General features: G+C 49.0%; 1 protein-coding gene across 5 annotated transcripts in view; it reads left to right on the top strand.

The window, feature by feature from the left end:
- ADAD1 (adenosine deaminase domain containing 1) overlaps positions 1 to 25,709 on the top strand; it is a 1,111,472-nt gene that overhangs the window by 371,103 nt on the left and 714,660 nt on the right. For all 5 annotated transcript variants that reach the window (XM_078676822.1, XM_078676823.1, XM_078676824.1 and 2 more), the window contains one exon: positions 19,888 to 19,995. In XM_078676822.1, the coding sequence (XP_078532948.1) occupies positions 19,888 to 19,995 (108 nt within the window). The remainder of the gene's footprint in view (positions 1 to 19,887; positions 19,996 to 25,709) is intronic.

The following is a 25,709-nucleotide window of genomic DNA, read 5'->3' as shown; positions in this document are numbered from 1 at the left end:
GGGAAGAGTCGTCAAGAAGGAGTCCAGTCGTGCATAGGTCGCTGAGTGTATGCCTGGCGGGACATAACAGGAACAGAATACAACCGTCCGTCCCTTCCGCCACTGCTATCATGCATCCCGAATCCTCTGTCCACGTTCCAGAGAGCACCAGAGGAAAGGTCTTGCTTATGAGAATACCCACTTCCTAGAGCTAGACGTGAAGCCCGAGTGGGCAGCCATTTTGTACCCAAAGTGGTCCAATGCCTGGCATCTGTTACCCCGTAAATGCGTCTCCTGCAGGATAACCACATCAGGGGAATGTCGCTTCAGATGTTGCAGCACTAAGGTTCTTTTAATCTTGCTGCCCAGGCCACTGACGTTCCGCGTCCAAGTCCTAACCTGTGTCTGGAAGCCCATTCTGCAATCGTGTCCCACCCCCTCTACGACTAAAACCTACGACCCTGTCATGAACCGCCCGTCACCGCTTCCTCCAAAGGACTGACAAAGAAATTAGCATAACCAACCGTCCATAAAACACAAACCCCCCACCCGCACAAACCCATTACCCCATCCCCCCCAACTCCCCCCTCCCTGCCAGGTGAGACTCCAACCACCCACCAATAAAACGTGCAGAGTGCCTGTCGCCCCAAATCCACAACAAAAACCATACCAGAGGAAATGTGGGATCGCTGACCTAAGGAAGATGCAAATGTATATTAACGGATCACACCCCCTCTCATGCAATTCAATCCCCCCGGTGTCCCACCCACGGCATTATACCCCCAACCAGCACAGCAAACAAAGTAAATCCGAGTTCGTGAGCAGCCTCAGTCAATATCTCACACCAGGAACCCATAGTGAGGCAGTCCTAGACCCCCTTGACCTCTGGGATCCAAGCCCCCGGTCACCCGCCTCCATCGCTAAAAGTCACAGATCAGGCAGGGTCACATACGTAACTTTTGCAAACCCCTAACATACCAAAGTCACTCCGCCTGCTGCCGTTCATCATCTCTGGGAGCGCTCCCTGCATCCGGGCTCGCCCCAGGCCACCTTGCTCCACCTGTGTTTCCTGTCGCTTGCTCTGCCGGCCCACCGTGCGCCATCCTTCCAACCAGTCGGCGGCATCTGCTGTTGTGTCAAAAAAGTAGGCTTTGTCCCCGTCCAGAAACTTGAGCCGTGCAGGGAACAGCCTCATGTATTTCATCCCCTTGTCTCGAAGCGCCCTTTTTATACCATCAAATGAGCGCCACTGGAGCTGTACCTGGAGCGTAAAGTCTGGGAAAAAACGGATGATGGCATTGTCCGGTTGGAGGTCCCCATGGACCCGTGCCGCCTGCAATATGGCGTCCCTATCCCTGTAGTTAAGGATGCGGGCAATGATCTGCGTGCGGGGGGCTCCTGGCTTCGGCTTACCTACCAAGGCTCTGTGCACCCGCTCAACAGAAAAGAAGTTTGAGAGGCGCTTCGGCTTCAAATGGTTCAGAATGCGGTTCTCCACAAAGAAGTCTGAGGGCCCTTCAATTCCCTCCGGTACACCCACTATACAAATGTTATTTCGCCTGGCACGGCCTTCCTGATCCTCCAGGCGGGCATACACGTCCTCTTGATTCTTGGTGAGCACGGCCACCTGGTCCTCCAATCGCTTCATCTTCGCCTGTAGCCCACTAATGCCAGTTTCCGCCGCCGCGACCTTGTCAGACATCTTGCGGAAGTCCACAAGCAGGAGGTTCACCGCCTCCGTCACTGAGTCAAGTTTCGGCTCCATGGTGTTCCTAAAGTCATTAATGGCCCTCAATATGTCCTTCAGGGACGGGTATGGGCCCCGTCGTCCTGGTCACCCTCATGGCCGTCACCGGGCGCACACCGATCTCGGGTCATCGGCAGTCTATTTCTCAATCTGGTTGGAATGGCCTAGTGTTCTATTCAAACCCATTCTGGGCCCGACTACCCCGAGGCTCCAAGAACCCGGCCTGCCAGGGAGCCCCTCCTGTGATAGCAGTCTCCAACTCTGTGGCCACCCGCCCCAGGTGGACTACGCAATCCTCCAATGCATTGGCTCCTTGCCCCCACGGGATCACTTGAGACAGCACTCCAGTCCAACAGGCTCCCCTGCCCCACAGAGGCACCAACACCAGATCAGGCGGAGCCGCGCCTGATGTACAGGCGAAGGGATGGTCGAAAAAGTATAGGCCCCCGGCTCAAGGGCACCCCCCACTGCGACCAGAGGGTCGTGGCTCGGCTGACAAGGACCCGATCAAGACTCCAGAAGGGGTCCCCCCCACTGCCGGGTATCCGCACTGTCTGAGGTCTCCAACTGAGTCTACGCCTCACCCGCCTCCCAGGCAGACCACCTCTACAGGCCGACGCTCACTCCTCACTGCAGGGTCCCTCTCGCGGCTCCAGCTGCTTACTGCATGTCTCCTCGGTATGGCAGGGACACACCCCCAATTTCACCAGTACAGCAATGCTGGGGTTGTAGCACTGAAGGCAGACCCTTTGACCCAGGTGCCGGATACGCCTACTGTATTGGCCAAACGCCGCTGCTCCTCTCCCTCAGGCCGCCTGCACTCGCCTGCCGAAGTACTGCTGGGAGACGTCCAAGCCCCCCCCCGCCCCCCCCCCCCCGGCGCCCCCTCCACCCCGCGCGGCTGGCTCCACTCGCTGCCAGGCTCCGCTCCGCTATATCCCAGCAGCTATGCCCCACGGAGGCTTCAGCGCTGGGTTCCACTTTCGCTGAGGCCGGGCGCCCCGCTTGGTAAAAGAAGAGCCGCTGCTCCGTACAGCCCGGCAGCCGCCATCTTGGGATGCACACTGCCGAACGCCTCGAGTCTGCCAACGTCGTCCCGGGACACTCCGGCGTCTAGAAAACACCGTCGCAGACCGCTCCCACAACAGCAGGTGCCTTCTGCGGTCTCTCCGGTGCATGGATAGTGTCGGATGTCGGGGGGAAAAATCAGGTCGCTAGCGCAGCTCCGGGTACTACGACGCCATCTTCCCTGGCAGCAAGCTACGCCCTCCAGAAGTAGGCATTTCTGTGTGCTATGTGTCTTTGTGCCTGCCTGTTGTGTATTGACTGTCTGGTTTTGGAGTGACATTGGCTGGGGAGGTGTAGTTGCTCCAGAGTTTCTGGATGAGTCCGTGTTAGGCTGAATAGGCCTGGTCTGAATTTGGAATGGTGGGAGGAGTAGAACCTGCACCTGAATAGGGCTGTGCTTGCCTTCCACAATGATGGCTCTGCCCCCGTGGTGTGTCTGGGGCCAAGGCTTACACTTACAATGGGGAGTGTTGTGCACTTGCAAAGAGCCCCCCCAGAACTGATTTGGACTGGGCTCGGGGCCTGTGCCAGGGGAGAACAAAGATTGTAGTACTACAAGTACTGTGGCTGTGACCCCATGTCTGTTGAACGTTTGGAGCTTACTTGGGAAATTGAGAAAAGCACACTGCATGGACTGCTGTGTGCCAGGAGGAACCGCACTGGGGACTGACCAGCTGCCCGCTGAGCAGCTGAAGGGACTGGTGCTCTGCTGGGGAAACCTGGTGTTCTGGCCTGCCAGAGCCCGGTCTCTGGGGATTTACCAGGGCTGATTGGCTGGCCTTGGGAGAGATTGAAGTAGTGCTGAGAGAGCGCGCTGTGCTTCTTCCACCCCCTTCCCCACGCCCCCTTCATATGAGGAGGTGCTCATTAGCCCGGCGCGGGGTGCGCTTCGCGGTGCATACTGAAAAAGTGCAGCAGAAGTTCGGTGCGGGTGCTTGGCAAGCTGTTTCCTGAACCTGGGAAGTAGGCTCTTACAGCGAGGGATGAGAGCAGCTGCGCCGTGAAGTGGAAGCCAGGCGGAGGACGCCTGGTTGTGGGCGGGGCTCCCGTGAGGCCTATGTGTGTGCCAAGCCTGGTTGTGGGCGTGGCCACACTCCAGAAGGCTAGGCGGAAGAGACGAAGCTGATGGAGACTTCCCTCCGTGTCCCACTGCCGCCTTGCTATGCCAAAAGAGCCAGTGCAACCCGACGTTGGTGGGGTGAGTGACCCCACCAAACTTGGTGTCCCAGCCATAGAAGGCAGCGTGGGACCACCCTTTGCTCCATTTGTTAGGCAACAACCCCGCTTGGTTGTAGGCAGCTGTCCTGGGCGATCCTTCTTTTTGCTTAACGGTCCCGATGGAAGGGAGGCTTCCACAGAGATCCCGGTCTGGCTGAACAGATTGGAAGCACCAGTTAGATTGGTGCTGGGGCATGTGATCTAGTGGTTATTGCAGCTTATGTCCTGTTTGGGGGGGAAGGGGGATGTGGACAGAGCTGACACCATGTGGGTGAATCCAGTGTTACGTGCGACATCTGTGGGGTGGCAGCCATTGCTTCTATGTTGGGACATCGTTGTTGTCTAACAGTATCAGGCTGCTAATTGTAGTGCCAGGAGGTGGCATTTATGTACTTGTTACACCTGTGTAATACTGTGCAGTTTATGTCCAAGAGGGGCATGATGTGCTTATGTTATTCCCTGATGTGTGCACAGCTGCAAGTGTATACTAAGGTGCACTGATGATTATATGCATGTGGTGCTATGTTAAGTGCTGGTATTATGTTTATGCCTAATGTGGTATGCTAAGGGCACTCCTACCAGTAGTTACTGGTTGTCCCCACTAACAGTAATATATGTGATGTTTCTGACAGTGGCCTGATTGGCCTAAGTAATTTATGTAATCCCTGTGAGGATGAAGAGTGCCAGTGGCACTGTATAATATGTGATTGTGTTCTAATGTGTTTTTATGGATAATACAAAGGCTATTTTTATATATCCCAGTGTGGAGTTCCTTTTGTGGTGTACCTCGTGTGTCGCTGCACCTCGTGTGTTGCTGCTGTGAGTGTGTTGCGCAAACGCTTTACACATTGCTTCTGGGATAAGCCTGACTGCTCTGCCAAGCTACCAAGGGGTTGAGCAGAGGATAATATTCAGCGTGGGACTTCCTTGCCCTGACTAGAGTAGTGGTTTGTGACTGGCTTAGGCGCATGCCCTGACCAACCAGAAATTCAATTTTTAAAAGTGAGTATCACTCCATATGTTTGGGAAGCACTACAGTTTGGACAGCCCGAGTCATCAAGTGGGGAATTTTGCCTAGTTGGCCCTGCAGGGCTTTCTGGTTTGTAAGTTTGCAGTCTTTCCTCTGCAGAGATTATTGCTTTATCTGTTCTAAGGTAAGGGATCTGCAGTTAAGTCTCTTACCGAATAGCAAGTTACTTACCTTTTTGATGACTCCTTTCATGGAGGAGACTGTATATAACCCAAGATTCCTTACAAACCCTCCCTTCCTCCCCGCTCTACGAACTGCACTCCTTCCTCTGGAAGGTCCTCCTTAGTTTCAGCACACTAGTCATAAGCTTTCTGACGTGGCTCTGTGTCTGTGGGAGCCAAATGCGTCCTGAAAGAAACGGATGGGTTGGTGCTTATATAGGCACCTTGCACATCCCAGCTCTGGGCTCTGGCTACCCAATCTCTCATCCATAGCGGCGGCATCTCTTGTTTCAGGACATTGAACAGATGAATGTGTTGCATGGCAAGTTTCCACATCTGCAGCGTCTATTTATTGACCTTGGTAGGGAAGTCATTATCTTTGAGATATAAATATAATGTATGGCTCCTTTCTAACCAAATCCTTCAAGCTCGAGGCAGTAAGTTGACTCTCCTCTTCCCCAAACAGCCAGTCAAGTCAAGTAAAACTTTATTTGATTGCTTTTTTTAGACAATCATAAAAGTACATAAAAACACAAGTTCATTACACAGCTATTAAAAAAAAAAAAAAAAATTTCAATTAGTTATTAAAAACAATTCAATTAAATCAATATCCCTAAACTCATGGTAGGCTAGATGGTTATATTGCCTATACCAGAGTGCTTTCTTTAAGAACATTGCTACCCTCCAGGGTATATGTTCATTTTCCAGGAATTGTAGTGCTATGAACGCAGGGCGACGTTATTTAATCCCCATCGTTTTAAAATTGGAACAATCCACATTTTCCTTAATACAGTATAAAATCTACAAAACATAACATGAATGGTGGATTGTTCTGAATGGTTATCACAGGGACACAATTGCCTCTCTCGTGACCAATTTTTTGGGAAGCTAACAAGTTTATGAAAGATCCCAAGTCAGTAAAAACCGGTCATAGCCACCTGGCACTATTATTAAATAAGGTTGATTGCAGAAAGTAATTAAAATCATTTGTTTCTAGCGCAGTGGGCTTGGTAATATCTGCTGAAATTCTGATTGTATCTAATAACAGTAGGCACTCTTTTTTTAATTCTTTCTTCGTGATGGTCCGCATAGTGCTGGGGTCAGTAAAATATTCGGCGTGGCCTCGGACACGCATAAAATCTCGGACAAACCTTAAGGAGGGGTTAGTTAAAGCCCCTTCCAGTTTCAAACTATCCAATAAAATATCCTGAGTAAGCGTAGCTTTTACCGATGTCCAGATCCTTTGCCATAAGAGGATAGGCTCCATTCTTATGAGGTCAGCAATATATGGTACACCCATCCCGGAGTGGCAGACATACGATGATGTACTACCCAGGATGGGACGTAAAAACGCATTTTTCACTATTTGTAAGGCGTGTACGTCCGCAAAACCCCATACCCCTACCCCGTACATGGCCACAGAGATAGATTTAGCCTTCTAAATCTGGATGAGCTCAACCAGTGGCCTCCCACCCAACTTTCTTGAAAAGTTTGCAAGGGTGGCTGTAGTTTTAAAAAACGCCAATTTTTTTGCTAACGCTGCTAGTGCCCAACGGTCATTCTGATCAAAGATTATACCGAGATATGAGAATCTATTAGTAAACCTTATCTTCTGCCCATCTATATGCATTTCCCTACACCTCTGACTGCCTTGGCCACACCTAATTATAAAGGTTTTTGAGGTGTTCACCCCAAGGCCGAGGTTGCGCATAAAGCCTGCAAAGTTATTTAAAACCTTTTGCAGTCCCACTTGGCTGTGTGACATCAGAACTGTGTCGTCCGCATATAGGAGGGCAGGTATTGGACGTCCTGCTATTTGGGGAAGGTCTTGGCAATGTTTGATCAGTGCTTCACTGAGACCATTAATGTAAAGGTTAAAAGGAAAGGGGGCTAGCAGGCAGCCTTGCCTAACCCCCCTCCTTATTGGGAACGGGACAGAGCACTCGCCACTAATACCGTATCTCACTCTCGCCTTTGCGTCACTGTATATCTGTATAAGGTAGTGTATAAGTTGTAATTCCCCTCACATAACCTCAAGGTTCTCCCATAGCTTACTGGGTCCAACAGTCAAAAGCTGCTGTGAGATCCACAAAAGCTAAAACAGCCTACCCTTCTTCTCTCTTGTATACTTCTCTATAATTATATTTAGATTTAAACTCTATTTTACGGTCCCTAGGCCCTCACGGAAACTGTATATCTGATAGAACCTTGTTTTCCTCAGCCCATTCTTGTAGATGTTCTCAGATAATTTGGCCTACTACTTTTATCAGGGAAGCCAGCAATGAGATTAGCCTATAACCGGCAGGATCCTGACGATTCCCCTTTTTGAAAATTGAGACTAAGATCGATTCCACCCAGTTTGTCAAAAAAGGGAAAAACAGCTTGCAGTGGTTACCTGGGTTATAAGCTTTCCCCATAGTCATGTTTGACTTGTATAGGTCTACAGAGACCCCCATCCGTAAGTTATTAATTTCCTGGGCCATAATGGACTGGTTTCCCGCCCTATCAAGGATGGACTGTACCAAATTTGGAGACCTAAAGGTTAAACCACACAATCACTGGCTAGAAACTTATTTGTTTTGCCAACCCATCCTATTCTTCTAGCCATTTGAACTCAGTAAACCTGTTCTGACACTCAGTATGTGTAATGACTTATTCCTCAGTGTTGTCCATTTGTGATAATTCTTGAAACCGTGGATCAATTAAAACCGATACCATAGTCTTACGCCTCTTCCAAAAGTCCTCCTCGTTTGATCTTAGGGGTAGTCTAGCGGGCTGGTTTGTCTTCAGAATTAAACAGACCCCCTGTTCACTGATTCTGTCACCAGTTATAGTTTTGCATCTTGTTACCTTTGGTACATTTTGAACTCTGTAAACCTGTTCTGACACTCAGTATGTGTAATGACTTATTCCTCAGTGTTGTCCAATGTTCAGGGACATGAGGAGGAAAGGTGGGGACAATTGCCAACGCAATCGTGTAGGGTGTTGCTTCCCGCGGAAGATGAAGGGTCTGATTTGGATTTATAGTGCTTCTTAGGTTAGACCTTTGGAAGTTCTGAGTGTTCCTGTCGCTCCGTGCTTTCCCAGTTCAAGTATTCTTATGTGTTGAGGCCCTATTATAGGTGTTAGCAACCTGTGTACATGCAGTGGCCGGGCCCATTGAGCTACGAAAGTGCCCTGTATATTCAGAGGATAAGGATGCTACAACTTGTTGGAGGGTCGAGCTAGGACTAATGCTTCGGCAGTGCTGCCGTGAGTGACTGCATGGGGTACTTGTCCACTCACAGGTTTAGTTACCGGTGGACTTACCCCAATTCCCGGCCCTCCGATTACCAAAAGAATAGATCCTCTACCAGAATGTGGGTAAATATTTGTAACCAGCCCCTCCAATTTGGTGAGTCGCTCCTCAATTTGTGATAATTCTTGTGACCGTGGATCAATTAAAACAGATACCATAGCCTCTTCCAAAAGTCCTGCTCGTTTGATCTTGGGGGTAGTCTGGCGAGCTGGTTTGTCTTCAGGGTTAAACAGACCCCCTGTTCACGGATTCTATCACCAGTTATAGTTTTGCATCTTGTTAACTTTGGTGATTTTTGTTTTTGGTTCTGAAGCCCCTGACCCTTTACTTTTTGGAAGGCGGCTCACTATTCCTATTGCGCCTTGTTTTGGACTTCTGCCCACCAGTGTTTATATTTGTCCTGTTTGCTACCTCGGGAGGGGGGGTAGAGATTTCAACATCTGACCCTGTATGCTGTAATTGTCTCGCCTGAAGGGCAGGACTTGTAAACTATATCTGATAGAGACATCTAGCTGCAGATTCCTCAACTTAGAATATCCCCAGGCGTCAGACTGGATCCGGAGGTTTTTTTTTTGCAGCAGCATCTGCGCGCTGGGGGACGGCGCCACGCGACCCGGCACTGACGTCGTCCACGGACGTGACGTCAGCGAGGTCGTATAAGTCCCTCCCGGCGCGCTGACGTTAGCATCCTTCTTTTCCGCGTGCAACACTGATCCGGAGTAGGTAGTTCCTCTGGCCTGTTTTCAGGCCCCTTTTTGACGCTTCACATTTGAAACAGTGTGCGATTCCTTCGGGCTTTTAAACGTGTACCTCCTATTCGCGGCAAATGTTTGCGATGGACCCACACCTTATCTGTATGTGGTGTCTGGGCGAACACCACGACTCAACGGATTGCGATGCCTGCCAACACCTCCAGCCGAAGTCCTAGCAGGATGAAACTGCTTCCGGATCGCCTGTTCCAGTCTGGGTCGTCTTGGCCCCCGGCCTCCTCATCGGCGGTAGGTCCCTCTGGCAGTGGGTTCCATTTGCGGTGTCGGTCGCCAACTGGTTCCAAGGTGCGTCGTTCGCCTCTCACGGATAAGTCACGGTGCATGTCGCCAAGGTCCTCGACCTCACTTCCTTCTGTTATCGGGGGCACAAGTTCCCGGAATCCTCCGGACGTGCGCCCCCGGGAGTCGCCCCTCCCCTATCCGCCTTATCCTGGCGCGGGGGCGACTCTGACCCAAATGGAGGCTTATGCCGCTGCTCTGCAGGCCTCCCTTGTGTCCTCTCCTCTCCCTCGGGCGTCCTCGGTGCCTCTGCTACATATGGGGTCTCCGTACTCGCGGGGGGGGGTTCGCCCCCGGCGCCAACTGAGCTCCTACCCTCAAGGGATGAGGGAGGTATGGCGTCATGGCGCGGCCCAGATGGGTCACCCTCTCCGACTCAAAGCACCCCTGCCGCGCCACATAGTCCTATGGGGCTCCCTGTGCCGTAGCAGGTGGTTGCTGGTGCTTAAACTAAGGAATATCAAAACGGGGAGTGAAGAGGTGGTGCAACTCGGCACCTCGGTGGGCTAGTCCTCCTCTTATGAAAGCATAAATAATCAACAGAGACCACCTGAAAAAAATTATTCAGTATATATTCCGATGTTGTTGGAATATACTCAGTGTGTTAAAATACCCCTCACACACCAAAAGGGCCCTTGGTGTCATGCTTCATCATCGGGGTCTTCCCGCCCCCGCTGCGGGACGGGGCAGTGCTGCGACAAGCGGCTACGCCGGAGCACCTTTTTATTGTGAGTGCTATGTGAGTGATAATGGAGTGAGTGTCAGTGGGGTCAGGAGTGATAGACAGTGAAATTAAAAGATACCTGGCCTGGTGTTTAAAAAAAATTATTTAATAGGCACTGGCTGGTATCATTAAAAGGGGTGAGGCGGAGGGCAAGAACGAGTTACTAGTCTTGCTCTCCTGTGTGGGTCAACATGTTTCGGGGCGACATGCCCCTTCGTCAGGACCGGGTATATAGATCCCCCTGTCACTCACTAATGCGCTCCCACAGATAGAGAGTGATATGTATGATCAATGTGTATAGATAAATTTTATACACGTGTAAAAGCTAGCTCAGTACTACTGATGATATAAGCCTGAAAGGATAAGAACACAGGATTTAGAATGAGCGCGGATCCCAATGCGCTTTACTAGTGAATACCTGTAAGGAAGGAAAATACAAAAAAAGGGGAAGGAACACACTTATAGGCTGTTACATGGCACGCCAAAGATTTCTTGGGGGGACCAGGTTTGCCGAGATGGAAAGAAGAAAATTTCAATAAAGCGGAAACAAACATTCATTGGTTTGTGTGGCCAGCCAAGGATTTCAAGGGGGGGGCCAGGTTGCAAGAAATTGGTAAAAATGGGAAGGAATAAACACACATGTACACACACACAACAATATAGAGCATCAGAAACTAGCGGTAAGATGCCTATTGAACTGGATACATACTTTTTGAATGAGGAGACAATGCCCCATGAGCCAAGCTGGGCGAAGGGTAAAGAGGGTCCAACTGTGGGAAGGAATGGAGAAAAGGCAGAGATAGTATCGCCAGGACCTAGATTAGCAATTTACACTCAATAGGTTAGAGTAGTGTATTCCAGGTCAGGTCTATCGGCTGTGCCGTACTTACTCAACCCCCACACCTCAGTGCTTCCTCCTTCGTCAGTGGCTTCCGTGGTAATGGTAAGCCTGGGCGGGGTGGGTCTTTTATAGTCTGGCTAAAGGCTTGTTGATTGAGCCCTGATTGAATAACTCGAAACCGATGTGAGCGTTCGGTCGAGTAGTTAGTGCTGGTGACTGAAGCGGCCATTGTTAAGTGTCCGAGGTCTGCTGGGCGGAGGTGGGTTTTTAGGGATGTTTGCCAGAATCTGTATGTCTTATTCCAATGTTGGGTAGCGGTAAGCAAAGGGTGCCGGCAGATCGCTAGGAGACACCCTTGGTCCGTGCAGAAAAAGTGTATCGGCGTCTGCCGACGGGGGCGCATGCGCGGTGATGCTCTGTACGGAGTATACACACGGCGCATGCGCGGTGGTGCTCCGCTTCCAGTCTGTTTCCGCGCATGCGCGGGAGAGCGGCGTTCATTCACGCAGCTCGATCTGGATCTGTAGGAGATCCCTGTTATTGTACACAAGTGGGGAAAAAATGGACCTCTGGGCTGTTAAAGAAAAAGGCACATTTGAGGCAACCTACTTTCTTGTTATTTTCTAGTGGAACAGAGCGAAAAATATATATAGATATCAGTATTTGTGTCTATGCAGGCATTTTTTACAAAAGTTAAAATACATATTATCAAAATAAATTCCACTATGTCAGTCTACAGGTTTCTTGGTTAATTGGAAACTGGAGCCACTCTTATTTTTATAGCAGCTGCTCAGAGGGAATAATTCTGATTTTTAGTTTCTGCAGACATTATGGCACACAGTACAGAAAGGATGCACATTTTTCAAATCATGTTGACCTGCACCAGCTCGCAGGTTACTGAGATTGCTTGACGGAGACAAAGGTGTCGTTTTTATAAAAAAGACACTGTGTTCAAGTGCCGAACTGTGATCAGGAGTCTTCTAGGTACCTGGTTGGATCAAACCTTGAATTGCGACCACGGAATATCATCATTCAATCCTGTAAGGTGGGTGCCCAAGCGGTAGACCCAACGTTGTTCTTTCGCAAGAAGGTCCTTGTCACTTCTGTAGGATTCAATGACTGTCCATTTGAGGTCTTCTACACTGTGGCCCATTGTGGCATAGTGAGTGGCCATTCTTGTGGTAGTTCTTTTGCAACGTACGTTGCTGCGGTGTTCGATAGGATCCTAGCAAACCTACGCCCATTCGAAGGGCTGAGCAACACTGAACCGGGCATCAACGAAGGTGACTGGGACGAGTTGGCAGCCCTTAGGAGAACGCAAATAAAGACAGCTCTGCACGGGCTTCTCATGTCCGAATATTTAAAATCAAAAACGGCACCCCCTGGCCTAATAGTGAAAAATGAACCGTTTATCTTTACACATGACTTGGAATTTAAGAGGGATTGGTCTCTTATAAGCTGGAAATGCACTAGGGACTGGCTAGTCCTTATAGTAAAAACTGCAACCAAACTAACACAAGAACTCAAAATAGAGATAACCCAGTTAGAAGTGAAGATAAAAAGCTACCTATCCCCAACCGCTCTGAAAAAAAGACTGGAGGAACTAAATCAAGAAATGACAGAATTCGAGTGCACCCTTAAAAAGAACAAGTATAAGAAACACAAAAAAGACACAGAGAACTTTACGCATGAACGTATTTACCCCTACATTAAAAAAGATCATGTGTCTAAAAATCAGAATAATGACCAGGACACTGACATGTCGGATACCAGTTCCAATGGATCAAACTCCAGTAGGAACAGCAACCAGAGCACACGAGGAGGGACACAATACTCTGGTAGAAGCTACCCACGAGGAGGGAGAGGTTGGGGCCCATATCAAGGACCACCTCCCTACATGCAAGGACCTCCAGGTTTCATGCAATACCCACCAGGGCCTGTCTTCATGGGGAATCAATTCCCACCATGGGACCAACAGATGCCCCCTTTCAACCACTATGGCCAACCGCCTTTTTTAGGCCAGCGCCAAGGAACAAGAAAGGGCCGCAATCGGAAAGGCACACAGGTCCACTGGAATCAACAGCCAGTCACACCCCTAGGAGTATCAACCCGGAGCCAAACAGCGTCAACCAGTCGAGGAACTTAGTAGTAAACTTGTCTGACCACCTATTAACAGAAGCCCAGGATAATGTCCTAAGTAAGGGCTTGGGTTTCGTTCCAACTCACAAAATGGATAAATTCAAACTCTGCCAAGAGATGAAAGAGTTTACGCGAAAACTTAAGCTAAAAGCTTTTTTTCAGGACTCAAACAATGAAACAAATGTCCAATCAGATACAGGCCTAAAAAACAAATCCTCTTTCACACCTCTAGACTCTATGTTACCTGTTGAACTGCTAACCTTCGAAAAGGCAGTTATGGCAGATCTGGAGAAGCTAACCACTGACGGTGGTGATGTCTTTAATAACACCTCCACAGCTGAGAGAACGGCCCTGCACGAACTGGCAAACAATGAAACTATTGTAATTAAGCCTGCCGACAAAGGCGGGGCTACGGTGATACAAACGTATACCAATTACGATAGGGAGTGCAGGAAACTACTTGAGGACAGACGCAATTATCAAATACTAAGGGAAGACCCGACTGAAGAAGTCAGGATCTGCATCCTCATAATGATTGAAGAAGCAATGGCACACGACTGGCTAACGAAACAAGAGAGCGATTTTCTGATTCAAAAGAATCCAAAAACTCCTTATTTCTACACCATCCCCAAGATCCATAAGGATGCCCCATATCCACCTGGGCGCCCTATAGTATCCGGAATACAATCAATCCTTGAACCCTTATCAAAATTTGCGGATGCTTTCCTTAGACCGATAGTACAGAAGACGAGTACCTATCTAAAGGACACAAAAGCAGTCCTACAGTTGGTAAAAGAAATACCTTTTGACCCCGAACAAGACCTCCTTCTGGGACTAGATGTAGAGAGTCTGTACACGAGTCTCCCCCACCAAGAGACTCTAGAAATAATTGAGGAAGTTTTGTTCTCTACCCCATGGGCGTACCACACCCCGAGACAGGTGGTCCTTGAATGCATCTCTATGACCCTGAAAAAGAATTTCTTCATGTATGAAAACACATATTACCTACAAAAACACGGCACGAGCATGGGCAGCACCTGTGCGCCGAGCCTAGCTGGGCTCTATGTGCACCATCTCGAAGCCACCAGAATCCTGAACGACCAGAACCCCTACAGGAACCATGTGGTCGCATGGAAAAGATACATAGATGACGTATTAGTCATCTGGCGGGGTGATCAAGATTCTGTGGTCCTATTCATGACTTGGCTGAACCAACAAGACCGGTTCCTCAAGTTCACCCACACAGCCTCAAATGAAAACCTCGTTTTCCTTGATTTGAATATCTACCCCGCTAATGGTAATTTAGAAACGTGCACTCACTTCAAACCAACGGCTAAAAACAGCCTGTTGCTATATAGCAGTTTCCATCCACGACATCTACGCGACAATTTACCCTACGGACAGTTCCTCCGCCTTAGGCGTAATTGCAGCGCTATCCAAGACTTTAAAACCCAAGCAGCTGACTTGAAAACAAAGCTCAGTAACAGGAATTATCCAAGCAAGGTGGTCAACAAGGGTTTTAAGAGAGCACGAAATAACAACAGAGATGCCCTGTTAGAACCTACAGCAGAAAAGGAACAAGACCAACGCCCTATTTGTGTCACAACATACAACACCAATTCGAACCAGATCACAAAGATTGTGAATAGACACTGGAAAATACTGAATTGCGGGGAATTAGATTTCCCTAAACCCATGTTTGCACACAGGCGAGGTAAGAACCTTAAGGATCTGCTGGTCCACACGAGACCGAAACAACTCACTAACGAGGGACCCTCAACCATCTCAACTATTGGAGGGCACCACCCGTGTGGCTCATGCACATCTTGTCAGTACACAAGAAAAAGTCGGAATTTAACTTTTTCCAACCAGTCTACATGGGAACAACGTTCCTTTACTAACTGCAATAGCCGGAACTTGGTCTATCCGATCACTTGCCCGTGCAAGAAAGAGTATGTTGGCATGACCACTAGGCCGGTCAAAATACGAATGAGCGAACACCGCAGCAACGTACGTTGCAAAAGAACTACCACAAGAATGGCCACTCACTATGCCACAATGGGCCACAGTGTAGAAGACCTCAAATGGACAGTCATTGAATCCTACAAAAGTGACAAGGACCTTCTTGCGAAAGAACAACGTTGGGTCTACCGCTTGGGCACCCACCTTACAGGATTGAATGATGATATTCCGTGGTCGCAATTCAAGGTTTGATCCAACCAGGTACCTAGAAGACTCCTGATCACAGTTCGGCACTTGAACACAGTGTCTTTTTTATAAAAACGACACCTTTGTCTCCGTCAAGCAATCTCAGTAACCTGCGAGCTGGTGCAGGTCAACATGATTTGAAAAATGTGCATCCTTTCTGTACTGTGTGCCATAATGTCTGCAGAAACTAAAAATCAGAATTATTCCCTCTGAGCAGCTGCTATAAAAATAAGAGTGGCTCCAGTTTCCAATTAACCAAGAAACCTGTAGACTGACATAGTGGAATTTATTTTGATAATATGTATTTTAACTTTTGTAAAAAATGCCTGCATAGACACAAATACTGATATCTATATATATTTTTCGCTCTGTTCCACTAGAAAATAACAAGAAAGTAGGTTGCCTCAAATGTGCCTTTTTCTTTAACAGCCCAGAGGTCCATTTTTTCCCCACTTGTGTACAATAACAGGGATCTCCTACAGATCCAGATCGAGCTGCGTGAATGAACGCCGCTCTCCCGCGCATGCGCGGAAACAGACTGGAAGCGGAGCACCACCGCGCATGCGCCGTGTGTATACTCCGTACAGAGCATCACCGCGCATGCGCCCCCGTCGGCAGACGCCGATACACTTTTTCTGCACGGACCAAGGGTGTCTCCTAGCGATCTGCCGGCACCCTTTGCTTACCGCTACCCAACATTGGAATAAGACATACAGATTCTGGCAAACATCCCTAAAAACCCACCTCCGCCCAGCAGACCTCGGACACTTAACAATGGCCGCTTCAGTCACCAGCACTAACTACTCGACCGAATGCTCACATCGGTTTCGAGTTATTCAATCAGGGCTCAATCAACAAGCCTTTAGCCAGACTATAAAAGACCCACCCCGCCCAGGCTTACCATTACCACGGAAGCCACTGACGAAGGAGGAAGCACTGAGGTGTGGGGGTTGAGTAAGTACGGCACAGCCGATAGACCTGACCTGGAATACACTACTCTAACCTATTGAGTGTAAATTGCTAATCTAGGTCCTGGCGATACTATCTCTGCCTTTTCTCCATTCCTTCCCACAGTTGGACCCTCTTTACCCTTCGCCCAGCTTGGCTCATGGGGCATTGTCTCCTCATTCAAAAAGTATGTATCCAGTTCAATAGGCATCTTACCGCTAGTTTCTGATGCTCTATATTGTTGTGTGTGTGTACATGTGTGTTTATTCCTTCCCATTTTTACCAATTTCTTGCAACCTGGCCCCCCCCTTGAAATCCTTGGCTGGCCACACAAACCAATGAATGTTTGTTTCCGCTTTATTGAAATTTTCTTCTTTCCATCTCGGCAAACCTGGTCCCCCCAAGAAATCTTTGGCGTGCCATGTAACAGCCTATAAGTGTGTTCCTTCCCCTTTTTTTGTATTTTCCTTCCTTACAGGTATTCACTAGTAAAGCGCATTGGGATCCGCGCTCATTCTAAATCCTGTGTTCTTATCCTTTCAGGCTTATATCATCAGTAGTACTGAGCTAGCTTTTACACGTGTATAAAATTTATCTATACACATTGATCATACATATCACTCTCTATCTGTGGGAGCGCATTAGTGAGTGACAGGGGGATCTATATACCCGGTCCTGACGAAGGGGCATGTCGCCCCGAAACATGTTGACCCACACAGGAGAGCAAGACTAGTAACTCGTTCTTGCCCTCCGCCTCACCCCTTTTAATGATACCAGCCAGTGCCTATTAAATAATTTTTTTTAAACACCAGGCCAGGTATCTTTTAATTTCACTGTCTATCACTCCTGACCCCACTGACACTCACTCCATTATCACTCACATAGCACTCACAATAAAAAGGTGCTCCGGCGTAGCCGCTTGTCGCAGCACTGCCCCGTCCCGCAGCGGGGGCGGGAAGACCCCGATGATGAAGCATGACACCAAGGGCCCTTTTGGTGTGTGAGGGGTATTTTAACACACTGAGTATATTCCAACAACATCGGAATATATACTGAATAATTTTTTTCAGGTGGTCTCTGTTGATTATTTATGCTGGTGCTTAAAGCCTTGTTTTGTGCCCACCTCTGCCTTCCGGACAGGCGGTTGCCTCCCCGGAGGCGAGGTTGGTGCCAGTCCGGCACAGTAAACTTGCCTCCCCGGTTCCGACTCCATTCCTAACTTCGGAGTCAGAGCCTGTTGTGGTTGAAGCTGAGTCTGTGCCGTTACGACACCGTAGGCTTGCCTCCACAGCGCCGTCCCCTTCGGAAGCGGAGCTTGTCGTGGTTGACGCCGAGTCGGCGCCGGACGTGGCAGGGTCGACGCCAACCGAAGTTGCCCTGGCGCTGCCCCGGATGATTGACTCCTCTCCTGAGGCTTGCAGGGGGAATTCGGCGTCGCCTCAATGTCCGGCGACGCCAGATCTGTCCTTGCCTCTCCACCCCCCCGACCCCACCCCCCTTTGGAATTTGTGGCCCTGGCGGAATCCCCACCTCCTCAGGAGCCACATCAGGACCCTCATTCATCAATGGGGCTTCCTTCTTTTGGGCGTTGGTCGCATCCTCCGTTTATTGGCCAACCTCCTTGGGTGGGAGACTTAGTTTACAGCCCTCACCCACGAGTTGCTGTCCCCTCCTCGGAGGGCTACCGAGGCCAGTGCGGTGTTCATTAGGGTTGTCTCCTTGGCCGCTCGTGTTCTGAGTATGCAACCCTCTTTGGTCACCCTGCCTGTTGACCCTCTGCTGGATCTCCCCCACCATGGTTCGGGTAATGTAGAGCCGCTTTTGCCCTTCGAAGCTTCTCTTTATGATGCCCTTTTGGGCACCTGGGCTCTGCCAGCTTCCAGTGACCACAAAAGTGGGCTACCTTTTTTCATCAGAAGTGTGGAATACTAGGTGGTGAGATCTATGTAGATTCCTGCAACTTACAGAACTTTCTCACACATGTGAGCAAATATGTGTTTTAGCGAAGTTTGAGATTTGCAGGGCTTTCTGGGGATCTACGCAAGCCACACCACACTGGACTCCCCTGGATGTCTTGTGTTAAGAAATGTCTGGATTTGGTAGGTTTCTCTGAGTGGAGCTTAACTTTGATCCTCCGTAGTGAAGTCATTTAGTATGGCAAGTGTGGAGAAATTGGAATTTTAACCCTGCTTTGCTGGCACGTATGTAAAAGCTACACTCTGAAGAATCAAAATGTCCTCGTCATAGGAATGGGGAAACTTAAGTTCCCAAGGGAGCAGAAAGACTGATGCTTTAGGAGTGGCAACTTATGTCAGAATGGGCCTCACCCAACCACATTATTTCATAAGATATATTCCTGGTATCCAATCTGATCGCTGGGGGGGAAATGGGGGCAGAAAGATGAGTTGACCTTTCTGGAGTGTTTACGTGGTCTGATTCCAGAGTGGGTCGCTCCATCCTTTTGCTTGTTTTTGGTGCCTTTTTGAAATGTCTAGTGGGAATTCTGCTGTCTGGTGTGACACATTGGGCAAACCCCCTTCTCCCTCTCGCGGGCAGAAGGACTGCTGTCTCTTTTTTGAGGGGAGTAAAGCCCAGTGCAAATTGGGCTATCCTCAGCACTTTTTTGTGCGGACAATGTAAGCTCCCTGTTGTCTAGTGTGGTTTTCTACCTATCCTGGGGGAGGGGTTGTGAACTAGGGGAAACCCCCATTTTGCCTCTGGGGTATGTGGTAAGAGACTGTGTTTCTTGCCTTTTGGGGTGAGGCATAGTTCCATGCCAGGGAGGGGCACCCCACCCCTTTTCTTTAAATTAAATTCTCTACTCACTAGTGGACTTCCAGTTGCTCAACCCCATATGCATTCTTGCTTGCTGATCGAATTGTCTGTGGGTGACTCCCAAGCTGGGAATCCACTAAGGAGAGATCCCGTTAGAAATCTGTGCTTGGGGCTGCAATATCCCCTGACTTCTGAGCATAGATGCAAGTGGAAGTGAAATGAGCAGATTGGCACATTTCACTGTCTCTTTGAAGTTCCTGACGTCATCATGCCATGCAAACTGCTTGTCATTGGAAAAAAGAAATCGCCTTGAGAAGCTGGGAAAGTGATTCCTTGCACTGAGCGTTTTGATGTAACACTTATGTTAACCGTGCCTGGTAAAGTAAATATTCATTATTACCCAAACCATTCTCCAGTTCGATAAAAAATAAATTGGTAATATGCTAATGGGTTTCAGTCAAATGTCTTCCATCTAATATGACCAGTTTTCTTGATTGGCACTTTGTCTTTTTAAAATGATTTCCAATGAATAAATGGTAAATAAAAAAATGTTGCAGTGTTTCATACTTTTTTATAGATACTCAACATTTATGAATGTAGATTGACCCATAATGGAGAGTAGGATTAAAAGTACCTTTTTGTCTTGTAAAATGTACAGTTGTAAATGATACTTCCTAAATGTGGCAAATTTGCTCTCTTTAGGCTCTTCGTTTGTTCCTGTGGATACAGTCTCTGTGAACCCTCTCTCTATGGATACTTGTAACTTTACTCATTCAGTTGAGCCTAGTTATGTGCCCAAGGTTAATTATGGTAAGCAACTTGGTTTGATTTTCCTAAATTGTTCACTTCATATAATCAGTGTTACGTTTTTAAAATGCATTTTTATTAACATTTTACAATAGACATCCAGCCCCCTGACATACCTCCTTAACAAATTTGTTGTCCTGAGATTTTCATTTTTAATTTGTGTTTTTGGATCATTGGAGAAGTAATTTAGCTTGGGTAGAAATTGCTGATCCGGGCCTAATTTTCCTAGACTACATTAAAAAAAATGCAGATGTGTTGCAATGGTGTAAACTGTCGGGAACCATGAGACTTATATACTTCATTTTGGTGTCAAAACATAGGTTTTGGGTTTCAAGTATTCTTATAGAGACAGACAATAACTCCTCAGAGTAGCCCTTCCACCATTTTCCAAAATGGCGGCTGTAATAGAGGAAGAAGAGACCACCTATATAGACATGCTCGAAGAGGTACATAGACACTAATAACTATCTCATCACCGACTGAAGTAGCGTAAATTGACAGAGTAATGGATATGAATATTACAAAAACAGTCCGTTCCCTCGGGGTGAAGGTGAACAAATTACACTCAACAGCATTACTAACCAAATAAAGTAGACTGTCAGAAAAACTAGCGTTAGCAATCCCAAATACCTTGTGTGTGTGTGAAAAACGAGTTCTGACAGTCATCACACATTTGACGATCTTCAGTACGGTGAGATCAGTCCCGCTAAGTGACCTTCCACGGATTTAGATAAGTTCCCCAAAGATGAGGGTATCCTTGCTAGATATGACAGAAAATTATAATCTGTGTGATGTCCTACGTAGAAGTAAATGGGATTTCCGGGACTACACTTTTCATAGCAAAAAGAACTGCCATTATTGTAGACTAGACTACTTTTTCATAGATGGAAAGAAAATTGAGAAAGTAGTGGGGATAGAGCATCTTCCTATTCATTTGTCAGATTAGGCTGCTATATTTTTAAAAATTGAGCTGAAGGACTTTTACCGTGTTAGGAAGTGGACAATTAATAGAACAATGTTTCTGCAGGCAGAGATAGCGTCAAAGTTATTGCGAGGGACATGTTTTTTTTTCTAGAATATGACATCTGCACCCATGCATGTAAATTGGGATGTGTATAAGGCCTGGCTAAGGAGAGGACTCTCAGAAGGTTATCATTAAATTAGGAGGGAAGAAAAAGCACAACTTTCTCAATTAGAGGAGATGTCGAAAGTAGAGGAGGTGCTAAAAGCTGACTTATTGAGCAAGGAGTAAAGGAAGGGAATGTTGGTAGTGCAGGAGGAACTGCAATTTTTAGAGTTAAGGTAGGGGACAAGGTATTACAGTAATGGGAAGCTAGTAGAGCTAACGATATTGTTTAGGGGGAATGTTGTGGAAAAATGCTAGCTTGGAAAGCAAAGCTGGAAAGTAATCAGAATTTCATTAGGACGATAATCAAGGAGGATACAGGGATGACGACCGAAGAGAGTATTAAGATTAGAGCTGCTTTTAATACATTTTTCAGGAACTATATGCAGAAAATCGTGTAATAAATAAATAAGAATTGTAACTTTGGCTTCAAGGAAAACGTCTCCCTAAATTGTCCCATGATCAACAATGCCTGTCAAGAAATTACTGGCAGCAAAATCTTATCTGAAAGAAACCGGTTAGTGTTAGATTCCTTACCTTAGAATATCCCCAGGCGTCAGACTGGATCCGGAAAGTTTTCGTCAGCAGTACCATTGCGCTTCGGTATGCTCGGTCCTGTAAGCTGCTCGAGCTCTGGCATTCAGCTCTGCGCCGCTCGAGGTCCCGGTCGAGGTGAAAGTTGAGGGACCGGTCGCGGATCCGCAGTCCTCTCCACTCGTTGAGTCACCACCACTCGTCGGGCTCCAAGTCCTCCGGTAAGTCGAGACATTCAAAAAAAGTCGTCATCTCTCTTCCGACTACTCTTCCCCCGCCCCCCCGACGCTCGCGCGACGCAGCCAGGGGTTTTGGCGACACCGTCCGCACGGTCCCTGGGCTGCACGCAACGCCGGAGGAGATTTGTGACATCCTCGTGGCCATGAGGGCTCACTTCCCTCCGTCGGAACCTGTTGAGGCGCCTTCGGGCCTTGCGGGTCCGACTGGGAGCCCTTGGGGGCCGGCGGCTCCGGCGCCGTCAGGTGCTTCGGCGCCGTCGTCGACTCCTGTCCTGACGCCGCAGGGCCCCACAGGATCCATGCCTGGATCCAGGTCGTCGCCAGTCAACCTCACGACTCCTCCGCTGGTGCCGACCTGAGGGTGTCTATCCCGGTGCCGTCTTCAGACGACATCGTCACCGGTTTCAGCCCCGCTCTGGGTGCGACGCCGGAGTGACGCTGCTTGGCGCCGTCTCCGACGGGTGAACAATTATCCTACGACCCGGCTCCATCATTTTTGCCTGGTTTCCAGGAGATGGAGGACTCGGAGGGGTCTGAGGACCCTTTGGCATAGCAGTGCCAGTTAAGCCAGGACTGGGCAGATGAGCTGGGGGAGGCCAGTGGTCTAGACACTTCGCCTGACACTGGATTCATCTCTCCTCCCTCCGTGGCTTCGTAGGAGGGGGCTACTTATAGCATGGTGTTGTACAGGGCAGCCAAGGCCTTGGCTCTTGAGCTCCCTGTCGCGGCCGTGAGGACTAACCTCCTCACTGAGGTGCTCAAACCGCAGTCAAGCTTCTCTGAGCCTCTACTGCTGTTTAACGAAGCCCACACCGACATTCTGATGGGCATCTGGCCCAAACCCTCAACAGGCCTCCCTGTGGATCGGAACGTGGCCAGACGCCACCCCCCGGCTCAGGGCGATCACTGCTTTCTGTCCGTTCATCCCACCCCTTAGAGCCTGGTGATTCAGGCCTCTACGTCCCAGACCGCATTCTCGACCGCTCCTCCGGATCGGGAATCCGAAAGGTATGATCAGTTTGGGAAGAAATTGTTCTCCTCTCTAAGTTTGGGGCTGCGGTCTGTCAACACCACCTGCTTTTTGGACTGTTACGCCCACTTTCTGTGGGATATGGTTGCGGATGTGCTGCCACAGTGTCCGGAGGAGGCCCGGACACTGCTCGCCCAAGCCCTGGCGGAGGGGCGGGATGCAGCACGGTACTCTATTAGATGTGGACTTGACACCACGGACTCGCTGGGCAGAGCGATTTCTACGACGGTGGCAATTCGTCGCCACGCCTGGCTGCGGTCTGCCAAATTCTCGGGGGATGTCCAGGCCACGTTCATGGACATGCCCTTCGATGGCCGTCACCTCTTTGGCGACAAAGCGGATAGTGCGGTAGAGCGTTTTAAGGACTTCAGGGCTAGGCCAAGTCCTTGGGCCTGGGCTAGCTCTAGCAAACTTCCGCTTTTCGCCCCTTTCGTGGCCAAGGAAGGGACGCCCCCAAGTGTCCAGCCAGCTACAGGCCGCAGAACCAGTCTCAACGTGGTTGCGGACGTGGTTACCGCTGTGGCGGTACCGAGGGGCAACAGCTGGGTCAGTCCACATCCGCCCCCGCAGCATCTGCCTCTAAGCCTTCCGGCATTTCAGGCCCATTCAACGCCAGTGGGGGGCTGGGTTCGCCATCACCTCCTCCACTGGCGTACCATCGCGTCAGACAGGTGGGTGCTGCAAATCGTCTGAAGGGGCTACTCCCGCCCCTTTGAGGCGACTCCTCCAGCCATGCCACCAAGATACCACCGCATGTCGGGGGATCACTTGCTACTTCTGCAGGAGGAAGTTATTACCCTCTTGGCCAAGGGGCCCATCGAGCGCGTTCCTGGGCCAGAAGTAGGACGTGGTTGCTATTCCCACTACTTTCTGGTACCCAAGAAGGACAAAGGAGGCCTACGCCCTATCTTGGACCCCAGGAGCATCAACGGCTTCATCCGGAAGGAGAAGTTCAAGATGCTGACTTTGGCTCAGGTCCTAGCTGCCCTGGACCCGGGAGACTGGATGGTAGCGTTGGACTTGCAGGAAGCATATTTCCACATCCCCGTCCTACCGACGCTACCTGTGGTTCACGGTAGGCTACGAGCACTTTCAGTTTACCATGCTCTCCTTCGGCCTGACCAGCGCCCCTCAGATGTTCACGAAAGTGATGGTGGTGGTCGCAGCTCATCTGCGCAGATCAGGGGTTTCAGTCTTCCCCTATCTCGATGATTGGTTGTTGAAGGCGGGCTCGCCCCAAACAGAAGTCTCCCACCTCCAGACTACGGCCGACCTCCTGCACTTGCTGGTGTTCTCCATCAACGTGCCAAAGTCACACCTGTGCCCCTCTCAGAAGCTTCCTTTCATCAGAGCGGTTCTGGACTCGGCGCAGTTTCGGGTGTATCCCCCCAAACAGCGGGTTTGGGATATTCAGTTTCTGATTCCGTTCTTTCAGCCTTTATCCCGAGTTTCGGTCAGATTGACGCTGCGGCTCCTGAGGCTGATGGCCTCCTGCATCCTTCTGGTGGATCAAGCCAGGTGGCGGATGCGGGCTCTGCAGTGGGACCTGAAGTTTCAGTGGGCACAGCATCAGGGCAACCTGTCCGACCACGTCCTGATCTTGGAGGGCACTGCGAGTCAGTTTCAGTGGTGGCTCATGGACCGCGATTGGGTCAGCGGCAGATCCCACTCCCTACCCCAACTGGAGCATGTAGTAGTGCCGGATGCGTCCCTCCTGGGATGGGGGGCCAGGAGGAGGGCGGAGTCCTGGCTCCATATCAACCTTCTGGAGCTGCGGGCGATTCGACTTTCACTGAAGGCATTCCTTCCCTCTGTCCGGGGAAGTATGGTACAGGTGTTCACGGACAACACCACTGCCATGTGGTACTGCAACAAACAGGGCAGGGTGGGGCCGTGGACGCTTTGTCAGGAGGCTCTGTGCCTCTGGCAATGGCTGGAACCCCAGGGCGTCACCCTGGTGGTTCAACACCTGGCAGGTTCCCTGAATGTTTAAGAAAGAGAGAGAGAGAGAGAGAGAGGAACCCCTTGGTACAATCAAGGGAAGTGAGGTTATCCAACCAGTGAAAGAATTTGTTCCCTTGAGAATAATTTCAACAAAAGCTAAAACATAGCCTCAAAAGTACATACTGTCTATAAAAACTCATATAATCACGAAAGTGAAAGGAATAACATATTTATTATTAGTCTCAAATTAAAATTAAAAACAAATCATTTACATATCTATACAAATTGTAGTACTTAATTGAATTTATAAAAGAAAATGGGAAAACAATAACACCATGTATTGTGACCTGCACAATAAGAAAGACCGACAAAGATTTGTAAAACTCACAATTTGTAAAATACAATTGGTACATTTAAAACTGCCAGTTATTCACACCTATGTTTTACCACTTTGAATTTTTAGATATAAACATTGATGGTGGAGGCTTAAATTGTACTGAACAATAGCGTCGACGCGTTTCGGTGGTTTGGAGTGAATGGAGGCCACCTTTATCAAGACATTCTTTTGTTGTCTGTCTGTCGAAATGAAGGGTCTGTACAATTTCCCTATTAATTTGTATCCTAAGAGATGATGCAGTTCTCTGTGAGGCGACGAATTTGCGTACTTGTTGTTCAGATGTTTCTATTCAGGAGGGTTTTCAGTGACAGTCCTTCTGTTTTAAGTGCTTGGCGGACGTCTCATAGATTTTTATGAGAGGAACAAGGATAGAAGTCCTAGCAAAAATCCGCTGCTGCAGGTGCTCGTCGTTAGTCTCACCAAATATGGGTATCTTGCAGTAGGCTG

Source organism: Lissotriton helveticus, chromosome 2_1 (assembly GCF_964261635.1).
Source record: "Lissotriton helveticus chromosome 2_1, aLisHel1.1, whole genome shotgun sequence".
NCBI lineage: Eukaryota > Metazoa > Chordata > Amphibia > Caudata > Salamandridae > Lissotriton > Lissotriton helveticus.
The sequence above is the reverse complement of the archived record's forward strand: the minus strand, read 5'-3'. Positions and strand labels throughout refer to the sequence as shown.